A 17,509-nucleotide genomic window follows, 5' to 3' on the forward strand; every position below is an offset into this window, starting at 1 on the left:
ATGAGTTCTGTTTTAGGATCGCATCACTATATCAATGTTTGTAGAAAAATACATTTATTTTAACTTTGCTTGCAGCCAGCAAGAAAAGAGCAGGGACAAAGATACAAATACCAATATTTAGGTATTTGCAGCTCAAATGTTTTGTTTCATCTAACCCAGACTGTTACCCCTGATGTCCACTTCAGGTTTAGAGCTCATTCTTAAATGAAAAATGGATTCCAAACAGATTATGAGTAAACAGGTCATCTATACTGTTCTCAGTACAGCTAAAACAGTGTGAGGGAAACATAAATGTGCACCTTACCTGTGACCGCACTGGTTACAATAAGAGGAACAGAAACAACCTGAAGCGTCCGCACGAGGATTTCTCCGGGGAAGCAGATGTCGTGCCGCTCGACTGAGGTTAAACGTGTCGGTGTTGACAATCGAGCCCACGATGATACCTGAGAATAAAGAAATTCACATATTTAAACTCCTGGAATCAAAAACCCAGACAAAAGGCTAGAATTAATTTTTCCTTTTTTAAGCTTCAGTGTCACATTTATATAAAAGAGCTGTTTGGGTATGGACTACCACATTTGTTTTCTGCTTTCTTTCTGTTTTTTTTCTTTTTTTTAAATATATTTCATATTTTATAATATTAGTAAAGAAATTGCTGGAGAAATGTTCCTAAGTAAATGCGTTTAATTATTTCACAAACTGTTTCAGAAACTTCAGCAGTCCATGAGGAACTGAGCCAAACAAACGGAGAAGAATCGGTCCACCAGATGTCGCTGTTTGACCTGCTGGATGCGATTCTGGACCCCCTCTTATGTCTGTCTGTGACCACCTAACCGACGGCTCCCACCGGGTATCCCGGTTACTCTGACAACAGAAATGTTTGAATCTTAGTTTTCCACAATTAACTTTAATTTCAGAGAAATTAAAGTTAATTGAGAAAATAGAGTCACCTGTTAAATATGATAATAACTGCTTCAATATTATTTTGGTAACAAAATAACAAATTTTTTTTTGTCATAAATAATGACGTTTAAATATTATTTCAGTTAATGCGTCGCATGAGACGAATTTTACTTTCCTACCATCACAAACAGCAGCTATCATTCAGGGATTGGCCTGTTTGACTCGCCACATTAATAGGAAGTGTACTTATAAAGTGCTTTTGCAGATATGTAGTTACAGGGCGCTGTAAGACAAAAATAATAATGAAATAAAATATTTAACAGCAATACAAAACCATCCAGCACAAACTAACATGTAGGTTAATCAGCAAAAGCTTGTTCATCAGGACGCAGCTTTCAGCGCTCTTTCCCTGCTTCCTCCTCAGGACCGTTACTCCTAATTTTTCTGCTGTCCAGTCAGATACATTTAGATAAACTGACATTAGCTGGTTAATAATTATAGAATAACAAAAAGAAAGGAAGGCATATTCAAATTAAGGCTTGCTGGCTTTCTGATTTGGTCATTTTTGTGCTGTTTCTAAGTAAAATTTCATTCTCCAGCTGCTGAACGCTGGCCAATTTTATATATATATATATATATATATATATATATATATATATATATATATATATATATATATATATATATATATATATATAGATAGATAGATAGATAGATAGATAGATAGATAGATAGATAGATAGATAGATAGAGGAGCTATCTAACTAAATTTTTGAATGAATTTTAAAGAAAATGTCTGGTGCAATGATACATTATGACAGTCATTACATTCAGTCTTCTCTAAGGTAGTTAAAAAAAACCCTCAGCTCAGCCAGCAACAGCAGTGCTGCAGATGCTGCCCACACATGAATTCATTTTAGCTTCCTAATAAAATTATAAGGGGAGATTTTGCATTGAGTATGTCTGTGTTGGTTGTCAGGCTGTTTCTGATTATTTCAGTGGAACTTATTTATTCCCATAGTGTCAAATCACAACAACCATCACTGCAAACTAGCGCTGTAAGGTAAAGACCCAGCAATCAGATGATCCCCTATGAGCAGCACTTTGTGACTGTGGGAAGGAAAAACTCCCTTTCAAAAGGAAGAAATGGTGAGAAATTGTCGGTTTCAGTTAGACCATTTTTGTAGTTTTGTATCAGAAGTTTTACTGAACTAAAGTAACTCATTACTTTACTTCTGGCATCACAGGTTTCTGTACTCTCACTTTTACTGTGATTTCCTGGACTCTTATTTTTTTTCACTGTGTTCGGCTCTGCTGAAACTCTGCATTAACAAAGAAAAACACTTTTTTTTCAAGAATATATTTATTAATCATGCAAAGATGAAACAAACGAAGAAGAAATAAACCAAATAATATCTGATCCTTATGAATCCAGGAAGGTGTCGGACATGCCATCATTCAGTTTTGTTTATATAGCTCCAAATCACAACAGCAGTCGCCTGAATGCGCATCACAATCACTGTCGAGTGGGTCTGTAGACGGGTTTGTGAAACATGAAGGGAGGGGAAGATCTTACTGTAACGTAAATGACTCCACAATGAAAGGCCATCAACTGTTTGTGCTCAATCAGTGCTGAAGAGCAGCTCTGTTGTTGCTCTGGATGGATTTGATTGTTTATTCTGCAGCTGTCAGTAGGTGTGGCTGCTAGCTTATTGCTTCACTTTGCTGATACTAGAGTTTAGGTTTCTAATCTGCAAACTAATTAGATTCGAGCAGATATGAGAGGAAAGGTGAGAGGAAATGTGGTGTGGACTAACACCCTGAACTTCAACTTCTGTTTACAGGTTTTCTCAGCTGGTTTGGTGCAGATTCAAAACATTTTTGTAAAGAAATAAATTTCTCAGAACAGCTCATTATGCTCGAAACACCAAACAGGATGTCAAGCTTAAGGCTTCTGGGCCAAACCTGACCACAGTGACGTGCCCTCCAGCACACAACAGGCCAGCAAAGTATTCAGGAGAAACAATCAGATCAAGTTTATGTTTTTTTATTTGCCTCCGTTGGAAGAACTTTGGCTCGGGTTAAGAGGGATACTGCTGCACACATAATACGAGCATCCAGAACAATAAAACCACTGAAATCCAATAAAAACAGTCAGACAATCACAATAAGAATTACATGGATAATAAAAACTTCTAACACAATAAAACAACAACAAGAAAAAACACATAAAATCCGTCTGCAAGCTTATAAAAAGGCTTTGCAAAATGAGCCTTATGTGCCTTCATGTTTGCTCGTTGATAAGTTTGAGTGTTTGTACCACAGAGGGGAACCCTGTACCTCCTGCTTGAGTTCAACAATGTATATTCTGTGTGCAAAACATGGGAGCTGTCAGTTAAGATGTTATTTCCCTTTAAAATGACTGCGGGCTCAGTAGAAGGGGAACCTGAGTTCTGGGTTTGCCTGTTAGGTTCCCAAACCAGCTGGTGACGCTGTACTGAAGGATGGACTCCACTGTTGCTCTGTAAAGAATTCACATTATGCTTTTGCACAAAATGAAGGTGCTGGTGGATTCTGGCAGAGACGGTGGCGACCTGTGCCTGCCAGCTCAAATCACTGTCAGTGTGAACAACAAGGTATTTTTTTATGAGGTTACCTGTTTAGTGGCATTATCGTGCATGATCACAGGGTTCCGCTCAGCAGCCCATCTGGGATCCAGCAGCATGTCAGCTGTCTTACAGCCGTTAGTTCATGGTTGTCACACCAGGCCACAAACCGATCCTCTGTGGGTGGATTCGCTGGAGTACTTGGTGAGCAGGCTGAGAATGACATCAGAAAACTTCACAATACCCTGATTTGGCTCAGAACTAACACAATCATTTGTGTACAGGGTAAGCAAGAATGGCAAACTGATGCACTCCTGTGGGGCGCCAGTGCTGCTTACCATTGTATCTGAAAGGGTAGAATTAAATTTCAATTTGCTGCAGCCTGTCGGTGAGGAAAGAGTGATACCACCTAATTACAAAGGGGGGTTACATTCATCTGTACCAACTTTTCAAGGAGATGATCCCCTATAAACAAGCACTTGGTGACAGTGGGAAGGAAAAACTCCCTTTTAACAAGAAGAAACCTCCAGCAGAACCAGGCTCATGGAGGGGCAGCCGTCCCCCGACTGGCATGTTCTCAGACATGTCTGTGCAAAGGCAGGTAAGAGGATAATGGGAAAGGGTGGGTCTCCTGGTGGGTTTCAGAAACATAAAGGGAGGGGGAAGGTCTCAGTGTGATGCAAATTATTCCACACATTAAGGCAAGCAACCGAAAATCCTCAATCAGTGTTTGAAAGCAGCTGAGTAAGAGTTCTGGATGGACTTTATTGTTTATTCTACGACTGTTGAGAGAACCGAGTACAGTTACAGCTGGCTGATACTGCAGTCTATGTTCCTCATCTGTACTGTCAAAGTACAGCTAAACGGCTTCAGCGGTAACAGTGAGAACACAGCTACTGCACAACCTCTAATTTTATTCCCATGTTTAAAATTGTTGCTTTTTCTGTTTGGAAAATATCAAATTAAAGTTTAAACTTTATGACAAACAGAAAAAATTGTGTTTTATATTATGATCATTTAACATAAAATCCATTTGTCTGACTATCCGTAATTACATTTCAGATATCTAAAACTACATTTTGACCATCCAGAACAATAATTCAAGATATCTTCAATTACATTTTGACGAGTCAAAATTCATTTCAAGATATCTCAAATGACGTCACCGGATTCGTCATTTGACGGGTCACACACCCCTAATTACAGGTTAAGATATCTCAAACGCAATTATGATTAGTCAAAATTATATTTTTAGGTATCTGATCGTGTAAGCCCTCTTGTGGTGTACTGAGCTGTCCAAACAACTGCCTGTAGTGTAGAATTTCAGGTGGCTGCAATGGTGCTGGCTGTTCTGGACAAAATTGTAATAAAATGCAACAATATAGAACGAGCGCTTCAATATGGGATACGCAGAGAACGCGAAAATTATGTATTTAAAGACTGCTTAAGAAATCTGTAAAGAATCTCTGATTTTATGGCAGGCCGTTTTAACAAACGTATAAACTTTCCGCCAAAATGCTCCGTAAATCTGTGACGTTTTGACTCGACAGAATACTAATTCAAGATATCAGGAATGTCATTCTGACTACTCAGAATGTTAATTTAAGATGTCATAAAAGCCATCTAACTCAAGATATCTGTAATTCATCAGGAGATATCTTAAAGGGAATTTTGACTAAAATTACAGTTCTAGATATCTCTAATTTAGTTTTGCCGAGTCATTATTTGCTTTCAAGATATCTAGCATTTTTGCACTAGTCAAAATTATATATCTCCCATTTCAAAATACATTTAAGATGTCTTGAATTACAGTGTCATTCAAGGTATCTTTAATTAGAATTATGACTAGTCAGAACAAAAAGCGAGATATCTCAAATTAACTTCATGACTAGTCATAATTTAATTGTAGATATCTGAAATATGTGTTTCACATAGTTAGTAATTCATTGCAGGTATTTTGAATTGAAGCCTCCATTCAACTCAATGGTAAATCTGACGTCATTTCTACTAGCCAGAATGCACCAAATAAATGTAACAGAATGTAACAAATAAACCAAGTGAGCCAGGGGTTATCAATGCGGGTCTGCGTATTTATGTCTGTCTGAGACTGCGCAGATGCCACCGACGGACGTTTACGGTTGCTTAGTAACCCTTATCAACTGTGCGGTTGACGCTACTATGGTAAGTGTATCCTAAACTTTAAACAGTGTCAAAATTAAGTGATATTATCCGGAATGCGTTTTACGCAAATGCTCAGCTGTTCTTTTAGGTCTTAAAGACTCAAAGTCACATTAATTATTGTAATGTTTTCTTCATCGTCACCGACCGCTGCGCTGAACAGTTAGCGCGACGCGAGCATGAAGACACAAAAATGGCACACTATAAATACACGGTATATGTGTGTTACACATAAACAAAGAGCCCAGCGCGGAAATATCCAATATTTGTCAATATTTCGATATTTGCTCTTTTTCAAGTAGTCTCAGAGTAACCTGAATATATGAGGTGAGACACTGTGGTAAAAAAAAAAAACAAAAAAACATTTATTTTGAACCTTTTTTAATTTACTCAATAATTTAAAAAAGTAGTTTATAAAATGGCAGAAAATTGCAAAGATTTCTGTTAAGTAAGGAAGGTTTTTCTTAAATATACAATTTGCAGCACTCCAAAATATTTTTTTCCCAAATGAGAATTCATTTATTCAAGTATAAAATACATTTTTGTTTATTAAATGGACTAAATTATCATTAAAAAAAACGCAGATTTGTGTTAAGAAAGGTAAAAGAGTAAGGAAGTAAATGTTATTTATGTAGCACATTTAAAACCAAAGTGCTTTACGGTGATAAATGGGAAAAGCAAACAGGAATCCTCAGAGGTGGTGATAACTGACTGATAAATAAAGGAATCAGCTCCACAAGTTACAATATTTATTCTAATATCATCAAGGTCACTAAGAAAGAAGTCCCAAAATTTCTTTCTTTCTTTCTTTTCTTTTTTTTTAGAGATGTTTCAGAACTCTTTCTGAGATTAAATTTATAAAGACATTTATCATATCACACAAAAACTTTGATTCATGTTGATTTTTTTTTAATCAAGTCTAAAAACTTGATCTAAAAACAGAACCAAGAGACTCGCCTTTACTAAATGCATGGCCAGTCATGGATGCGTCCATAGCCGCCCTCCAAAGACCACCTGCAAAGATGTGCCTGGGGAATAAAACCTTGTTTTCAATAAAGATTTGCCTTCTGACAAAAAAGCAGTTGAAAACCACTTTGCTGGAATAGCTAGTTAGCTAAAGAGTTCACTTCTTCACAGCATGAGGCAGTGACTCTCACTGAGTCACTGGCTGCTGCAGGAAACAGCAGAAACCTGTCCTCATCTGCCTCACGGCCACCTTGTTTCCTTCATCCTCCATGAAAATGCATCCATAGTCAGAGCGTGGCTACCAGAGGATGAGTCCCCCCATCAGCCCTGGACATTCAGGGCAAGTGCACATAATAGTCAAAACTTAATGTGAAGTTTCAGGTTCAATGCAGAACCCAGGAGATGATGATGGAAGGGAGGAAAGCTCCAACCAACCTGAGTCAGACGCCAACCTGCAGGGTGGAAGTGAGGAAGCAGCAGAGGACAGTGGTTTTGTGTTTCTTTTCTTCGTTACTGCTTTAGTAACAGCTCACTGATGCAGGATGCATATTTATTCAGATGCTGCGCTGCTGCTGCAATCACAGTCTTAACTGTTTGGATGCACAAAATATTACAGTGTTGATTATAAGAAGGATGTAAAAGTGACCATGATTCAAACTTCTGGCTCAGACGAAATGAACAGTGATGGGATCCCCTCTTAAAGATGCGCCGCCTCCTTCTTTGCAGTTTTCACATTTTGCAGAGCCATCCACTGAGCCAGCTTGGCCCCCCTTTGGCAGCCGGGTTTATGTTTGACCGCCCTCGTCTGAATTAATTCTCAGTATCTCCTATTAACTGCTTTTAAGGATCTGTATTCTGACTGAGTCTGAGTCCCGTCTGTGTCCCAGGACATGCAGGATCAGTCACCACCGCAGCCGGACGACTCCGTCTCGCAGCCTCACCCTGACCTCAGCATAGTGGATGAAAGCCCCCCTGCAGCCACAGACTCGGGTAAGTCATTAATTCTCTGTGAGATTTGCAGCTGAGCACTAAGCAGCATAGCATAGCACAGCTGAGTGCCGTAGTATTTGTGATGTCAGAGATTAATATCAGGGAGTTCATTTGAACAGAAAACTACAGCGAACCAGTAACTGCAGGTTCAGCTTCAGTCCTTCAGTGTTTGCAGCAGAATGATGAGGCCTTTCTGTGACCTGTGGTTTGCTGGGGTGAAAAGTCGTAGATAAATCTACACGCAGCTGCGGTGAGAAGGAGGCTGTCCAAGCTCTTCTCCATCATCTCCCACTCTGTACGCATTGTTCTTTTATTGTAATAATGATCAGATGCTCCATCACAGAAAGTCCTTCCTTCACGTCAGCTTTGGAACTTAATTTTATGAGGATTTTGCTTTCGGGATTGTTACATTCCCTTTTGTCCGTTCATAAACTACTTACTACTGTTTTGCACTTTAAGATGCATTTGGACAGGTTAGCTCGGTATCTCTGAGCTCAAAAGTCCATTACTATCTTTAATTATTTTAGACTGAATATTGGGAACCTTCATTTCCGAGAGGATGTGAGCATCTTGATTAACTCAAACATTTTTGCTATTTGCTTTGAACAGATGAAGAAAAATAACAGTTGCTTTGAAGACGCAGTCAAGCATAGACAAAAACTAAAGTCTATATTTAACAGAGCTCATTCATACAGCAGTATGTACCTTTTTTTTTTAACATGATTCTTCATTTTTTGGCTGAATGATGCCTTTCATTCTGTGTGTTTCGGTGGAAGAAGATGTTGCTCAGGCAGCTGAACTTTTACACACATCAGAGGAGATGGAGGATCAGGAGCCACGGCCAGAAGATGAGGAGAAGGAGCTCATTGTTCTGGACCCTGAGCATGTCTGTAGTTTCTCCTTCAATCTTTATACATCCAGCATTTATTAGATAATGAATGGATTTTTGACTTACTGCTCATTAAAGAGAAAATGAAATTGTGATCATATATGTGTAGCAGACAGATGCAAAGTATTGTAAAATAAGCTCATACACATAATACTGTGTATCTTTCTCTTCCACTGTGATGTCATTTAATCTGTCTGCAGCCCTTGGTCAGAAGACAACAAGCTGAGCTGAACATCCAGCTCAGAAAACGTCTGGAGAGCCTCAAACAGACACTGAGGGAAAAGGTCGGCTACTTCTCTCACCAAAAAAATCTCCCCATCTTCGCTTCATTACTTCACTGATTTCCACACGCAGGCACAAGGTTTCTGTTTAAACGTCCAGAAGGTGGCGCTGTACAAGTGTATGGTAAAAACACTGCACAGCTGCTGTATTACATAAGACAGGTGTTCAGGAAATGTCCTCGATGTTCATCAGCCAATTATGTAATGACAAACAGAATATACTGTATATGATATGAATATATGGCATAAATAATGGGTTGAAATGTGAAGCATAGAAAGAGTTGTAAGTGTCCCTCTAAATATTTTTAGATAATGGGGAGAATAATGCTTGAAGGTTACAGGGTTTCACTGCAATCTTAAAATGTTACAACATCAGTAATAAATACAACAAGATTTCTCTTAAGTCCAGTTCCAAACAGCAACCACTAAAAAGTCAAATCAGTACTTTTATCCTGGGTTTTGTCTCAGATACAGGAAAGACATTTTAATACCCAACATCATCTATGATGGACTGAATTATAGAATTATTTTGTGATACTTACCTGCCGTTTCCTCCTCCTCGCTCAGCGTGAAATTGAGAAGGCCAATGCTAGCCACATGCAGAGTTTAGGTTTGGAGGTGTACCAGGTTCAGGAGCGGCTGGCCGGACTGCAGAACAAGCTGGATAACCGTCGTCAGACCAAAACGCAGGCTGAAGCCAAACAGCAGCAGTCTCTGCAGCAGCTGGAGGAGATGAAGAGCAAGCACTCCAGTATGGCCAGCAAGCTCTGCAAGGCCAAAGCCAGTGGTGAGCCTGGACTGTCATTTGGTTGTTTTATCTTTGTGCTGATCCAGGATTGGATTTTAGACCACCCTTATAATCTCTAATGAACAAATCTAAGATGACTGCTGTAATACTTGATGTTTCAATAATCAGTGGTGACCTGGTGCATATTGCCAAGTTAAAAATAAATATAAACTTGTTTTAAACTTTCTAATCATTCCCTTCTAAAAGCAGCCTTCAGTCGGGTCCACTGGACGTGTGGTGCTGTTTGAGCAGCAGCAAGGCAACGTCTGTGTCCACTGAAATTCATATTTGAGGTGTTGTGTTTATCCCGACTCCTCTGTCCTCCCTCAGTGTCCCAGCTACAGGTGCAGTTAGACAACTTGACACAGCAGCTCGTCTTCATCCAGGGAGTCAGCGAAGGTCTGCGCTCCGAAGTCAAAACCACGGAAAAGGCCAGACACAAAGCGAGAGCAGAGAAGACTCAGGCAGAAGACCAGAAATTAAAGCAGGTGGGCACACACATTTACGCGTCTTCGAGATTTGATTGAATTACGTAGGCATAATTAGTGATACTCCTCTGTGTCGTCAGGATTTATATGTGGACCGCCTAACAAAGGAGTTGGACAGGCTGACGCAGCAGATAGCCATGTATGAGGCCCAAACCAGGGCTCAAGCAGAGAAGACCCAGACAGCCAAAGACGCCCTCTCTGAGGTAACTGCTGCACCATCAAAGGTCGTGTGCTGTACCTTTAAATGGAGAGATGTGCACTTAATCCCTCAAACTATAGCAAACTTTGAGATGCTAGTGACCGATGTATGATTTCATTATGAGTGTCAGCTTTCATATTACTCATAGTAAGTAAATATTTTGTTGATGTAAATAATATTTTAATATTGATTAGTGAAGCTTTAAAACATTAACAATCTTCTGAATGAAAATTGGCCTTTGATACAGCGATTAAACATTCACTGGCCACTTCATTGGTAGATGTGTTCAACACAAATTATTTAATCAGCCAACCACATGGCAGCAACTCAGTGCATGTAGGCATGTAGACACAGTCACGACGACCTGCTGGAGTTCAAACTGAGCATCATGATGGGCAAGAAAGGTGATTTAAGGGACTTTGAACATGGTGTGGCTGTTGGTGCAGATGGACTGGTCTTTAAATCCGAAACTGCTGATCTGCTGGGATTTCCCTGAACAACCATGTCTAGGGTTTACAGAGACTGATCCAACACAGAGAAAATATCCAGTGGGGGGCATTTCAGGGTGAAATGCGTTGTTGATGCCAGAGGTTAGAGGAGAATGACCAGACTGCTTCGAGCTCATAGGAAGGCAACATTAACTCAAATAAACACGTGTTACAACCAAGGTGTGCAGAAGAGCATCTCTGAATGCACAAACCTTAAAGCAGATGGGCTGCAGCACCAGAAGACCACCCGGGGAGCCACTCCTGTCATCTAAGAACAGGAAACAGGAAACTGAGATAGAAGACTGGATGCTGCCTAATTGGATGAGTTTTGACATTCTTATGGTAGGGTCAAAATTTGGTGTTAACAGTGTGAAACCTTGGATCTGTCCTGCCTGGTCTCAGCTGTTCATGGCAGCGGTGGTGTAATGGTGTGGCACATCTTTGGCCTCTTAGAGCCACAGCCTACCCGAGTATTGCTGTCATCAGTCCCGTTATGACCACAACCAGAGTGTCCCCATCTTCTGATCGCTGCATTCAGCAGGACAGTGTGCCTTGTCACAAAGTTCAGATCATCTCAAACTGGTTTCTTGAGCATGACAAAGAGTTGACTGTACCGAAACAGCCTGCAGTCGCCAGATCTCGATCTGATCTCAGAGAACAACTTTGGAACGTGGTGGAACGTGAGATTCATGCGCAGCCAACAAATCTGCAGCAACTGTGTGACTCTGTGGGATCACTGAGGAACGTTTCCAGCACCTTGTTGAATCTGTGGTACAATGAATTAAGGTTGTTTTGAAGGCAAAATTTGGTCCAATCTGGAATAACTGTAACTAATGACTGCTGAGTGCATTTTATTTGATGATTTAATGATAGCATAGTGTTGACTTCATCTAATTTAATGGACACAGCCAACACAAACTATTTCTCCCCGTTCATGAATCCTTTTACTGACTCATGAACCAAATAATATTGAGGCAGTTAGGTCTTCAAACAACACCAGTATTCACATTTACATCTTCGTGCAGGTGGAGGTGGTGATGGAGTCACTGTCGGTGTCCCGCAAACAGCTGTTGCAGCAGTGGGACAGCAGCCTCACGGGGCTGAGGAGACGCGACGAGGCCCTCAGTGCGAAGCAGGAGGCCCTCCGGTGAGACCGGCGGATATGGAAGGCTGTTAGTTATGTGCTACTGAGTACACGTTAAAGGTGTACGTGTAACACATGACGCCCCTGATCTAAACATATTTTAAGAAACATATCATGAAAATGATATTTCTCTACATTGAAAGATTGTTTGCACTACTTTTTTGATCAAGGGATATAAATGAAGTTCAAAGCGGTAATTAAAATTATGATAAACGCAGATTCCTGCATATGCAGATGTTTATTAAAAATGTGCTTTTAGAACACTCAGTAATATGAATAACCTCTGATCTGATTTTTATTGGAAAAGTAACACAAATCTAAATGTGAGCATCTGTTCATTTACTCTTTTCCTCAGTGAGGCCAAGCACCAGGTGATCTTACTGGACAAGGAGATCGACGGCTACAAGAAATCCATCACTGCAGAGCAGGAGAAAAATGAGGTTCTGACCATGCAGCTGAACTGGGCTCAGACGGACTGCACCACCTCCAGAAAGCTCATCAGCGAGAAGCAGGCTCAGCGAGAGGCTCTGCAGGCCCGCTACAGCACGTGCCTCCTCACTCTGCAGGAGACAGAGCGGACCCTCGCTACACTCTCACAGGTCAGTGCAGAGGGTGGTCCTGAAACACGTCAGAAACATCACACGACCTGTTTGTCCTTCTTTAACACCTCCATTCATTTTTTTTTTTAGGAATTAGATTCACACCAGGCTCAAGTGAACGATCAGAGGAGACAGCTGGAGAAAGAGAGTTCTGTGCGACTGGAGCTGGAAAACAACATCATGACCTGCATGCAACAGAAGCTGCTCCACAACAACGCTGCCAAGCACTCCCAAAGGCTCGCCACCGAGACAGCCACACTCAAGAGAGAGAAGGTACACAAAAGCAGGAAAACTTCAAGATAGTCTGTGGAACATCCCAGTGTCAGCTATCAATCAGGTGGTGCAGGCTCATAACATCAAATCCCCGTTCCGTTTGGAATCTCCTATTATTATCATAACAGCGCTATTCCCTTTATGTGGTGTCGGATGGACGGAAACATAATGTCCCAGAGGTGTTCTGGTGGATTTAAATCAGGTAAGTGTGGGAGCCAGGCAATGGTATCAGTTCCTCCATCCTCCAGGAACTGCCTGCATACTCTCACCACATGAGGCCGAGCATTTTTGTGCACCAGGAGGAACCCAGGAGCCACTGCACCAGCGTAGGGTCTGACAGTGGGTCCAAGGGTTTCATCCTGATACCTGATGGCAGTCAGGGTGTCATGATCCTGGGCTGGTGGCCCAGCGTTGTGAGTTTATTTTGTGTAGCTTTCTTTTGTTGTACTTTTCAGGTTATGTTTCTTAGTGTTTCTTATAGTCTATAGTTATATTGTTGTTTGAGTATGCCGTGTAGTTTCACTTGTTTTGCCGTGTATGTTCCCTTTGTCAAGTTTTCAGTGTTAGGTCTGCGTCTGTTATGTTTAGTCAGTTCCCGTTGTTTTTTGACAGTCTCGTGTTCCCTGTGCTTTGTGTTTAGTTTTACTTCCCCTGGTCTCGTTAGTGTATTTCGTTCACCTGTGTTGTCACCTGTTTCCCTTTTCCCTCATTATGTCTGTGTATTTAAGGTCTCTCTGTTGCTTAGTTCTTTGTCGCGTCTGTATGGGCAGTGTTGGCTTCACATTTCATGCCATGTCCATAGTTATATTTATGCTTATGTTTAGCAACTGGCACTGCTGGCACCTGTCCAGACTATATTAAATAACATCCAAGCTAAAGTACGCTTTGCCTCTGAGTCCTGCATTGGGGTCCTCTGCCTTGCCTGCACCAGCGGAACGTGACACAGGGTCCTGTTGCCTAGCCTGTAGAGGTCTGTGTGTCCCTCCATGTCTCACCAGACCATCACTGACCCACCACCAAACTGGTCAGGCTGAACGATGTTACAGGCAGTATAAGGTTCTCCACGGCTTCTCCAGACACTTTCATTTATGCCACACATGTTCGCATCTGTGAACACCACAGGGCACCAGTGGTGGACCGTCAGATTCTGGCTTTCTGTGGCAAATGCCAGTCGGGCTCCACAGTGCAGCACAGGGTGCACGAGAGGACCAATAAGAATGGGAAGACTCAAAAATGTAAAAATAGAAAAAGTGTTACAAACAACTGATGCAAAATATGCTAAGAATAAAAATAAAAAGAGATACTAGCTTTATGTGCTTCTCGTCATCTCTTTCCCCCTTCTAGACGTACCAGTTGAAGCAGTTAGAGGATGAGGTGCTGACGGTGAAGCTGGAGAGCCAGCAGATCAGCCAACAAGCGGACAGCCTGGGCCTGACTCGGGAGGCCCTCGATCAGGAGATCGAGAAGTCCAACATGATACTCACAGCCAGTCAGGCAAAGGCCGCTGCATTCGTTAGACTCATCGACCAGAAGCAGTTAACAATCAACAACTACCGCAAGATGATTTCTCAAATAGCTGCCAGCACCGGGGTGAGAGCCTGTGGGCAGTAGTCCTCAGCTCCTTTGTGTTAAAATCATCAATAAATGAAAATGATTCAGAATCATTTTGAATCCTTTTCAAAAATTAGGCTGACATTTTAATTTGTGTGCCTGCATTTGCAGCATGATGACCTCAGTCCTCAGCAAATCAAGATACAGTCAGTAATAGATCAGATTGAGGAGCTGGCAGCAAATATAAAGCGTGACCAGCAGCTGTGGATGAAACAACAGGAGACGCTGATGGGACTGACTCGAACCTTAGAGGCCAACAGCAGGGAGATGCTCAAACTGCAGACGGAGTACACGGGACAACAACAGGCGAAAATCTACATGGAGAGTAGGCAACACAGATGTACACACATCTGTCACAACCTGTATGCTGCCATGTTCACTTCATTTTCACACCAACTCCAACCCTTCCAGGTAAGATTGAGTCAGAGCACAGCGAGCAGGCCGAGCTGGAGAAGAACTCGAAGACGATCAAACACGACCTGCTGAAGCTCAACAAGCTGCTGAGTGAGAAGGGCCATCTGAGCCAGGCGCTGGAGCAGGAGAACGCCCTGATGGAGACAGACTTCCTTCACAGACTTAAGGCACAGCATGAGGGTTTCATTATTTTACTTTTTTTTCTCTTTTCTGGAGTTTTATACTAATATATCGTAAAATGTAAAACTATGTGGCCAGGATGCAGAGAGGGAGGCTGTAAAGATGCAGATGAACATCGAGAAGATGCAGGAGGAAAAAGAGAAGCTCCTCAACAGTCTGGTGGAGGCTGAGTGAGTCACTTTCTTTTTCTCCTTGTTTTATCGGACTTCAACATATTTATGTGTTAATCAGCTCGGGAATTTCGGCCCCTGGTGAGAAATTTTAGGACGATAAAAATGGTGATGGCATATTCTTAGGCAATGATTTAGTTTTGAAAGCAGAAACAGGAGCTCAGAGCAGTCTAGTGTCGCCTTAATATCAGTCAAATCTACAAAAAGTTTCCACCTGCCTGCCTTAAAATCAGCTGACTTTTTATTTACTGTAACTTTAGCATATTAACGAAGGGATGCAGATTTTTAGTTTACTATGAATATCTTATCAGTTACAGACCCCGGAAGCACACAGAGATGTGTCGAAAGCTTTGAGTCACCTATTTTTTTCCCCCCCTGAAAAACACGTCAAAGACCTGTTAAAAATGGTAGCTTCAAATAGTAGCATTAAAACATTTGCCCCAAACGCAGTTTTTAAATTTTTCTTCATTGAATTGTCAGAAAACAAACATCCAGAGCACTAATGTTTGCTCTTTCTTTAACTTGGTGCAGTTTGATATTGATGTTCAAGGTTGAAAAAAGAGAAAAAAAAAAAGCTGTGCTGAGCAAAAACTGGATTTGGAGAAAGTTTGAGATTGTGTCTCTTGGTGTGTGAGTAAAAGTAGTGTTTTTGTTTTTTTTAATCAGCACTTAAATGTGTTTATAGCCCTGAGCTTTGGAAAATTATAAAATGCCAAATTTCAACCCACCCCTGTGTAATTCAAATGAATCTAATGACATTTACACTATGAAGGTAACATTTTACATGGTTTATATTATATTCAAAAGACATCAGATAGTCAGAGAAACACAAAGTTTGGTGTGTGTGTGTGTGTGTGTGTGTGTGGTCTGCAGGCGGCAGATCATGCTGTGGGAAAAGAAGATGAAGCTTGTGAAAGAGCTTCACTCAGCTGTGGATGTGGGGCAGGAAGAGATTCACAGGATGAAAGCAGAGATACATCGTATGGAGGTAAACACAGTATGATTATGTGGAGACAAACGCGTCACGTCACCAGTTTCATGTTGTAATCCTTTTAAAACTTAAAACGAGCCTGAAGAAACCTCGATAACCAGATGTTATCAGGGCCTGTATATGCTGTATGCTTTAATGATTGTGAACACACTAACCGTGTGTGTGTGTGTGTGTGTGTGTGTGTGTGCGCGTGTGTGCAGGTGCGACTTAGCCAGCTTATGAAGCAGCAGGAGCAGCTGCTGAGAGAAAGTGAAGCAACAGTGGTGAGGAGGGAGGCCATCGTCCTGCGCAAGGAGGCCATGGCCAAGAAGTCACAACAGGCTACAAAGGCCGAGCTTAGCCTCTCAATACGAGGCCTACAGCGCAAGATCCGGGAAACACACAAGGTACGAGAGGCTGATTTAACATAAACTCAAATGTGCACAGGCTGCGCGTTCATCTCACAGTATGTTTGTCTTCAGCAAGTGGCAGAGTATAAGCAGGAGATCGATGAGCTACAAAATCAGAAGGAGCGTCTGAGTGACGAGATTGGGCAGAAGAAGTCGCAGCTCACAGACCTGTGTGGCACCGCTTGCATCCTCGACTCTGACATTGTGAATCTTCAGGACACCAAAGAAAGGGTGAGGAGCACAGACTGTGAATCTGAATATGCTGTAATATGCTTTAAGGTGTTTATTCCTCTGAATGGGGGAGACCCACGTTTCATTGGCTTCTAATCTCATGCAGTGCATCCTTTCCATTCTTTTAGTAACAAATAGCACCTGGTATGTGTCAGTATAAGTGTCTGTTAGGAAGTGAAGCTGTCAGGATTTCACAATCCTGTGGTGAGGATGTGTAGTCTGTTTTTGTCTGAGTCACGCAGACAGGACTTCCTCATCAGGTTCCACTCTTGGAAAATACTCTCATTTACCAGGAATGAAATATAATTATTGATTGTTCATTTATTGTGATTATTACAGTCATTTTGTCTTTGTCGTTCCCTCTCTCTAGAACCTTGCACATCTGGTTTATCTGCAGCGTCGGGCCAAGAGGTTGCAGGGAGTGTGTGAGGGCAGCTACCAAGCACTGTCCACCCCTGAGTCAGTGGGAGCCGCCCTGCAGAGCCAGATGGAGCGCGTGCACGCTGTCCTGCACCGCGAATGTGAGGCGCTCCCCCAGCATCAGGAGGCACTGCGCAGGCTATCACGAGCGCTGGCTGCGCAGGAAGCACCGTGATGCCAGGGAAAAGACGGGAAGATAGATAAATAATAATTTAGATAAATAACTATTAGTTCATATTAATGTGTTTTTTCTTTTATGTTTCGAAATATGTTCAATGTTTAAATTCATTAAAAACAATAAAGGTTAAGCAG

General features: G+C 41.5%; 1 protein-coding gene across 2 annotated transcripts; it reads left to right on the plus strand.

Moving 5' to 3' along the window:
• The first annotated feature begins 5,581 nt into the window (after positions 1-5,581).
• Positions 5,582-17,446, plus strand: ccdc40 (coiled-coil domain 40 molecular ruler complex subunit). Of its 2 annotated transcripts, none has more exons than XM_030744835.1 (18): positions 5,582-5,690; positions 7,541-7,643; positions 8,420-8,529; positions 8,733-8,816; positions 9,381-9,600; positions 9,931-10,088; positions 10,169-10,291; positions 11,801-11,922; positions 12,275-12,518; positions 12,609-12,791; positions 14,136-14,381; positions 14,514-14,727; positions 14,814-14,983; positions 15,075-15,166; positions 16,040-16,154; positions 16,358-16,543; positions 16,619-16,777; positions 17,148-17,446. In XM_030744835.1, the coding sequence occupies exons 1-18, from the start codon at positions 5,625-5,627 to the stop codon at positions 17,370-17,372; spliced, it is 2,820 nt and encodes a 939-aa protein (XP_030600695.1). In that variant the 5' UTR covers positions 5,582-5,624; the 3' UTR covers positions 17,373-17,446. The 2 variants fall into 2 exon arrangements, with proteins under 2 accessions (XP_030600695.1, XP_030600776.1); XM_030744916.1 differs by having other exon boundaries at positions 8,423-8,529; positions 17,148-17,444.
• The last annotated feature ends 63 nt before the right edge of the window (positions 17,447-17,509 follow it).

This window comes from Archocentrus centrarchus, chromosome 1, assembly GCF_007364275.1.
Source record: "Archocentrus centrarchus isolate MPI-CPG fArcCen1 chromosome 1, fArcCen1, whole genome shotgun sequence".
Taxonomy (NCBI): domain Eukaryota; kingdom Metazoa; phylum Chordata; class Actinopteri; order Cichliformes; family Cichlidae; genus Archocentrus; species Archocentrus centrarchus.

What these genes read in the sequence shown, in the direction of transcription:
- ccdc40 (XM_030744835.1), top strand. Translation starts at nt 5,625, where the DNA reads ATGCCACCGACGGACGTTTACGGTTGCTTAGTAACCCTTATCAACTGT. An exon ending in AACAGACACTGAGGGAAAAG is followed by an intron (nt 8,817 to 9,380) that starts GTCGGCTACTTC and finishes CTCCTCGCTCAG; the next exon opens with CGTGAAATTGAGAAGGCCAA. An exon ending in CCAAAGACGCCCTCTCTGAG is followed by an intron (nt 10,292 to 11,800) that starts GTAACTGCTGCA and finishes ATCTTCGTGCAG; the next exon opens with GTGGAGGTGGTGATGGAGTC.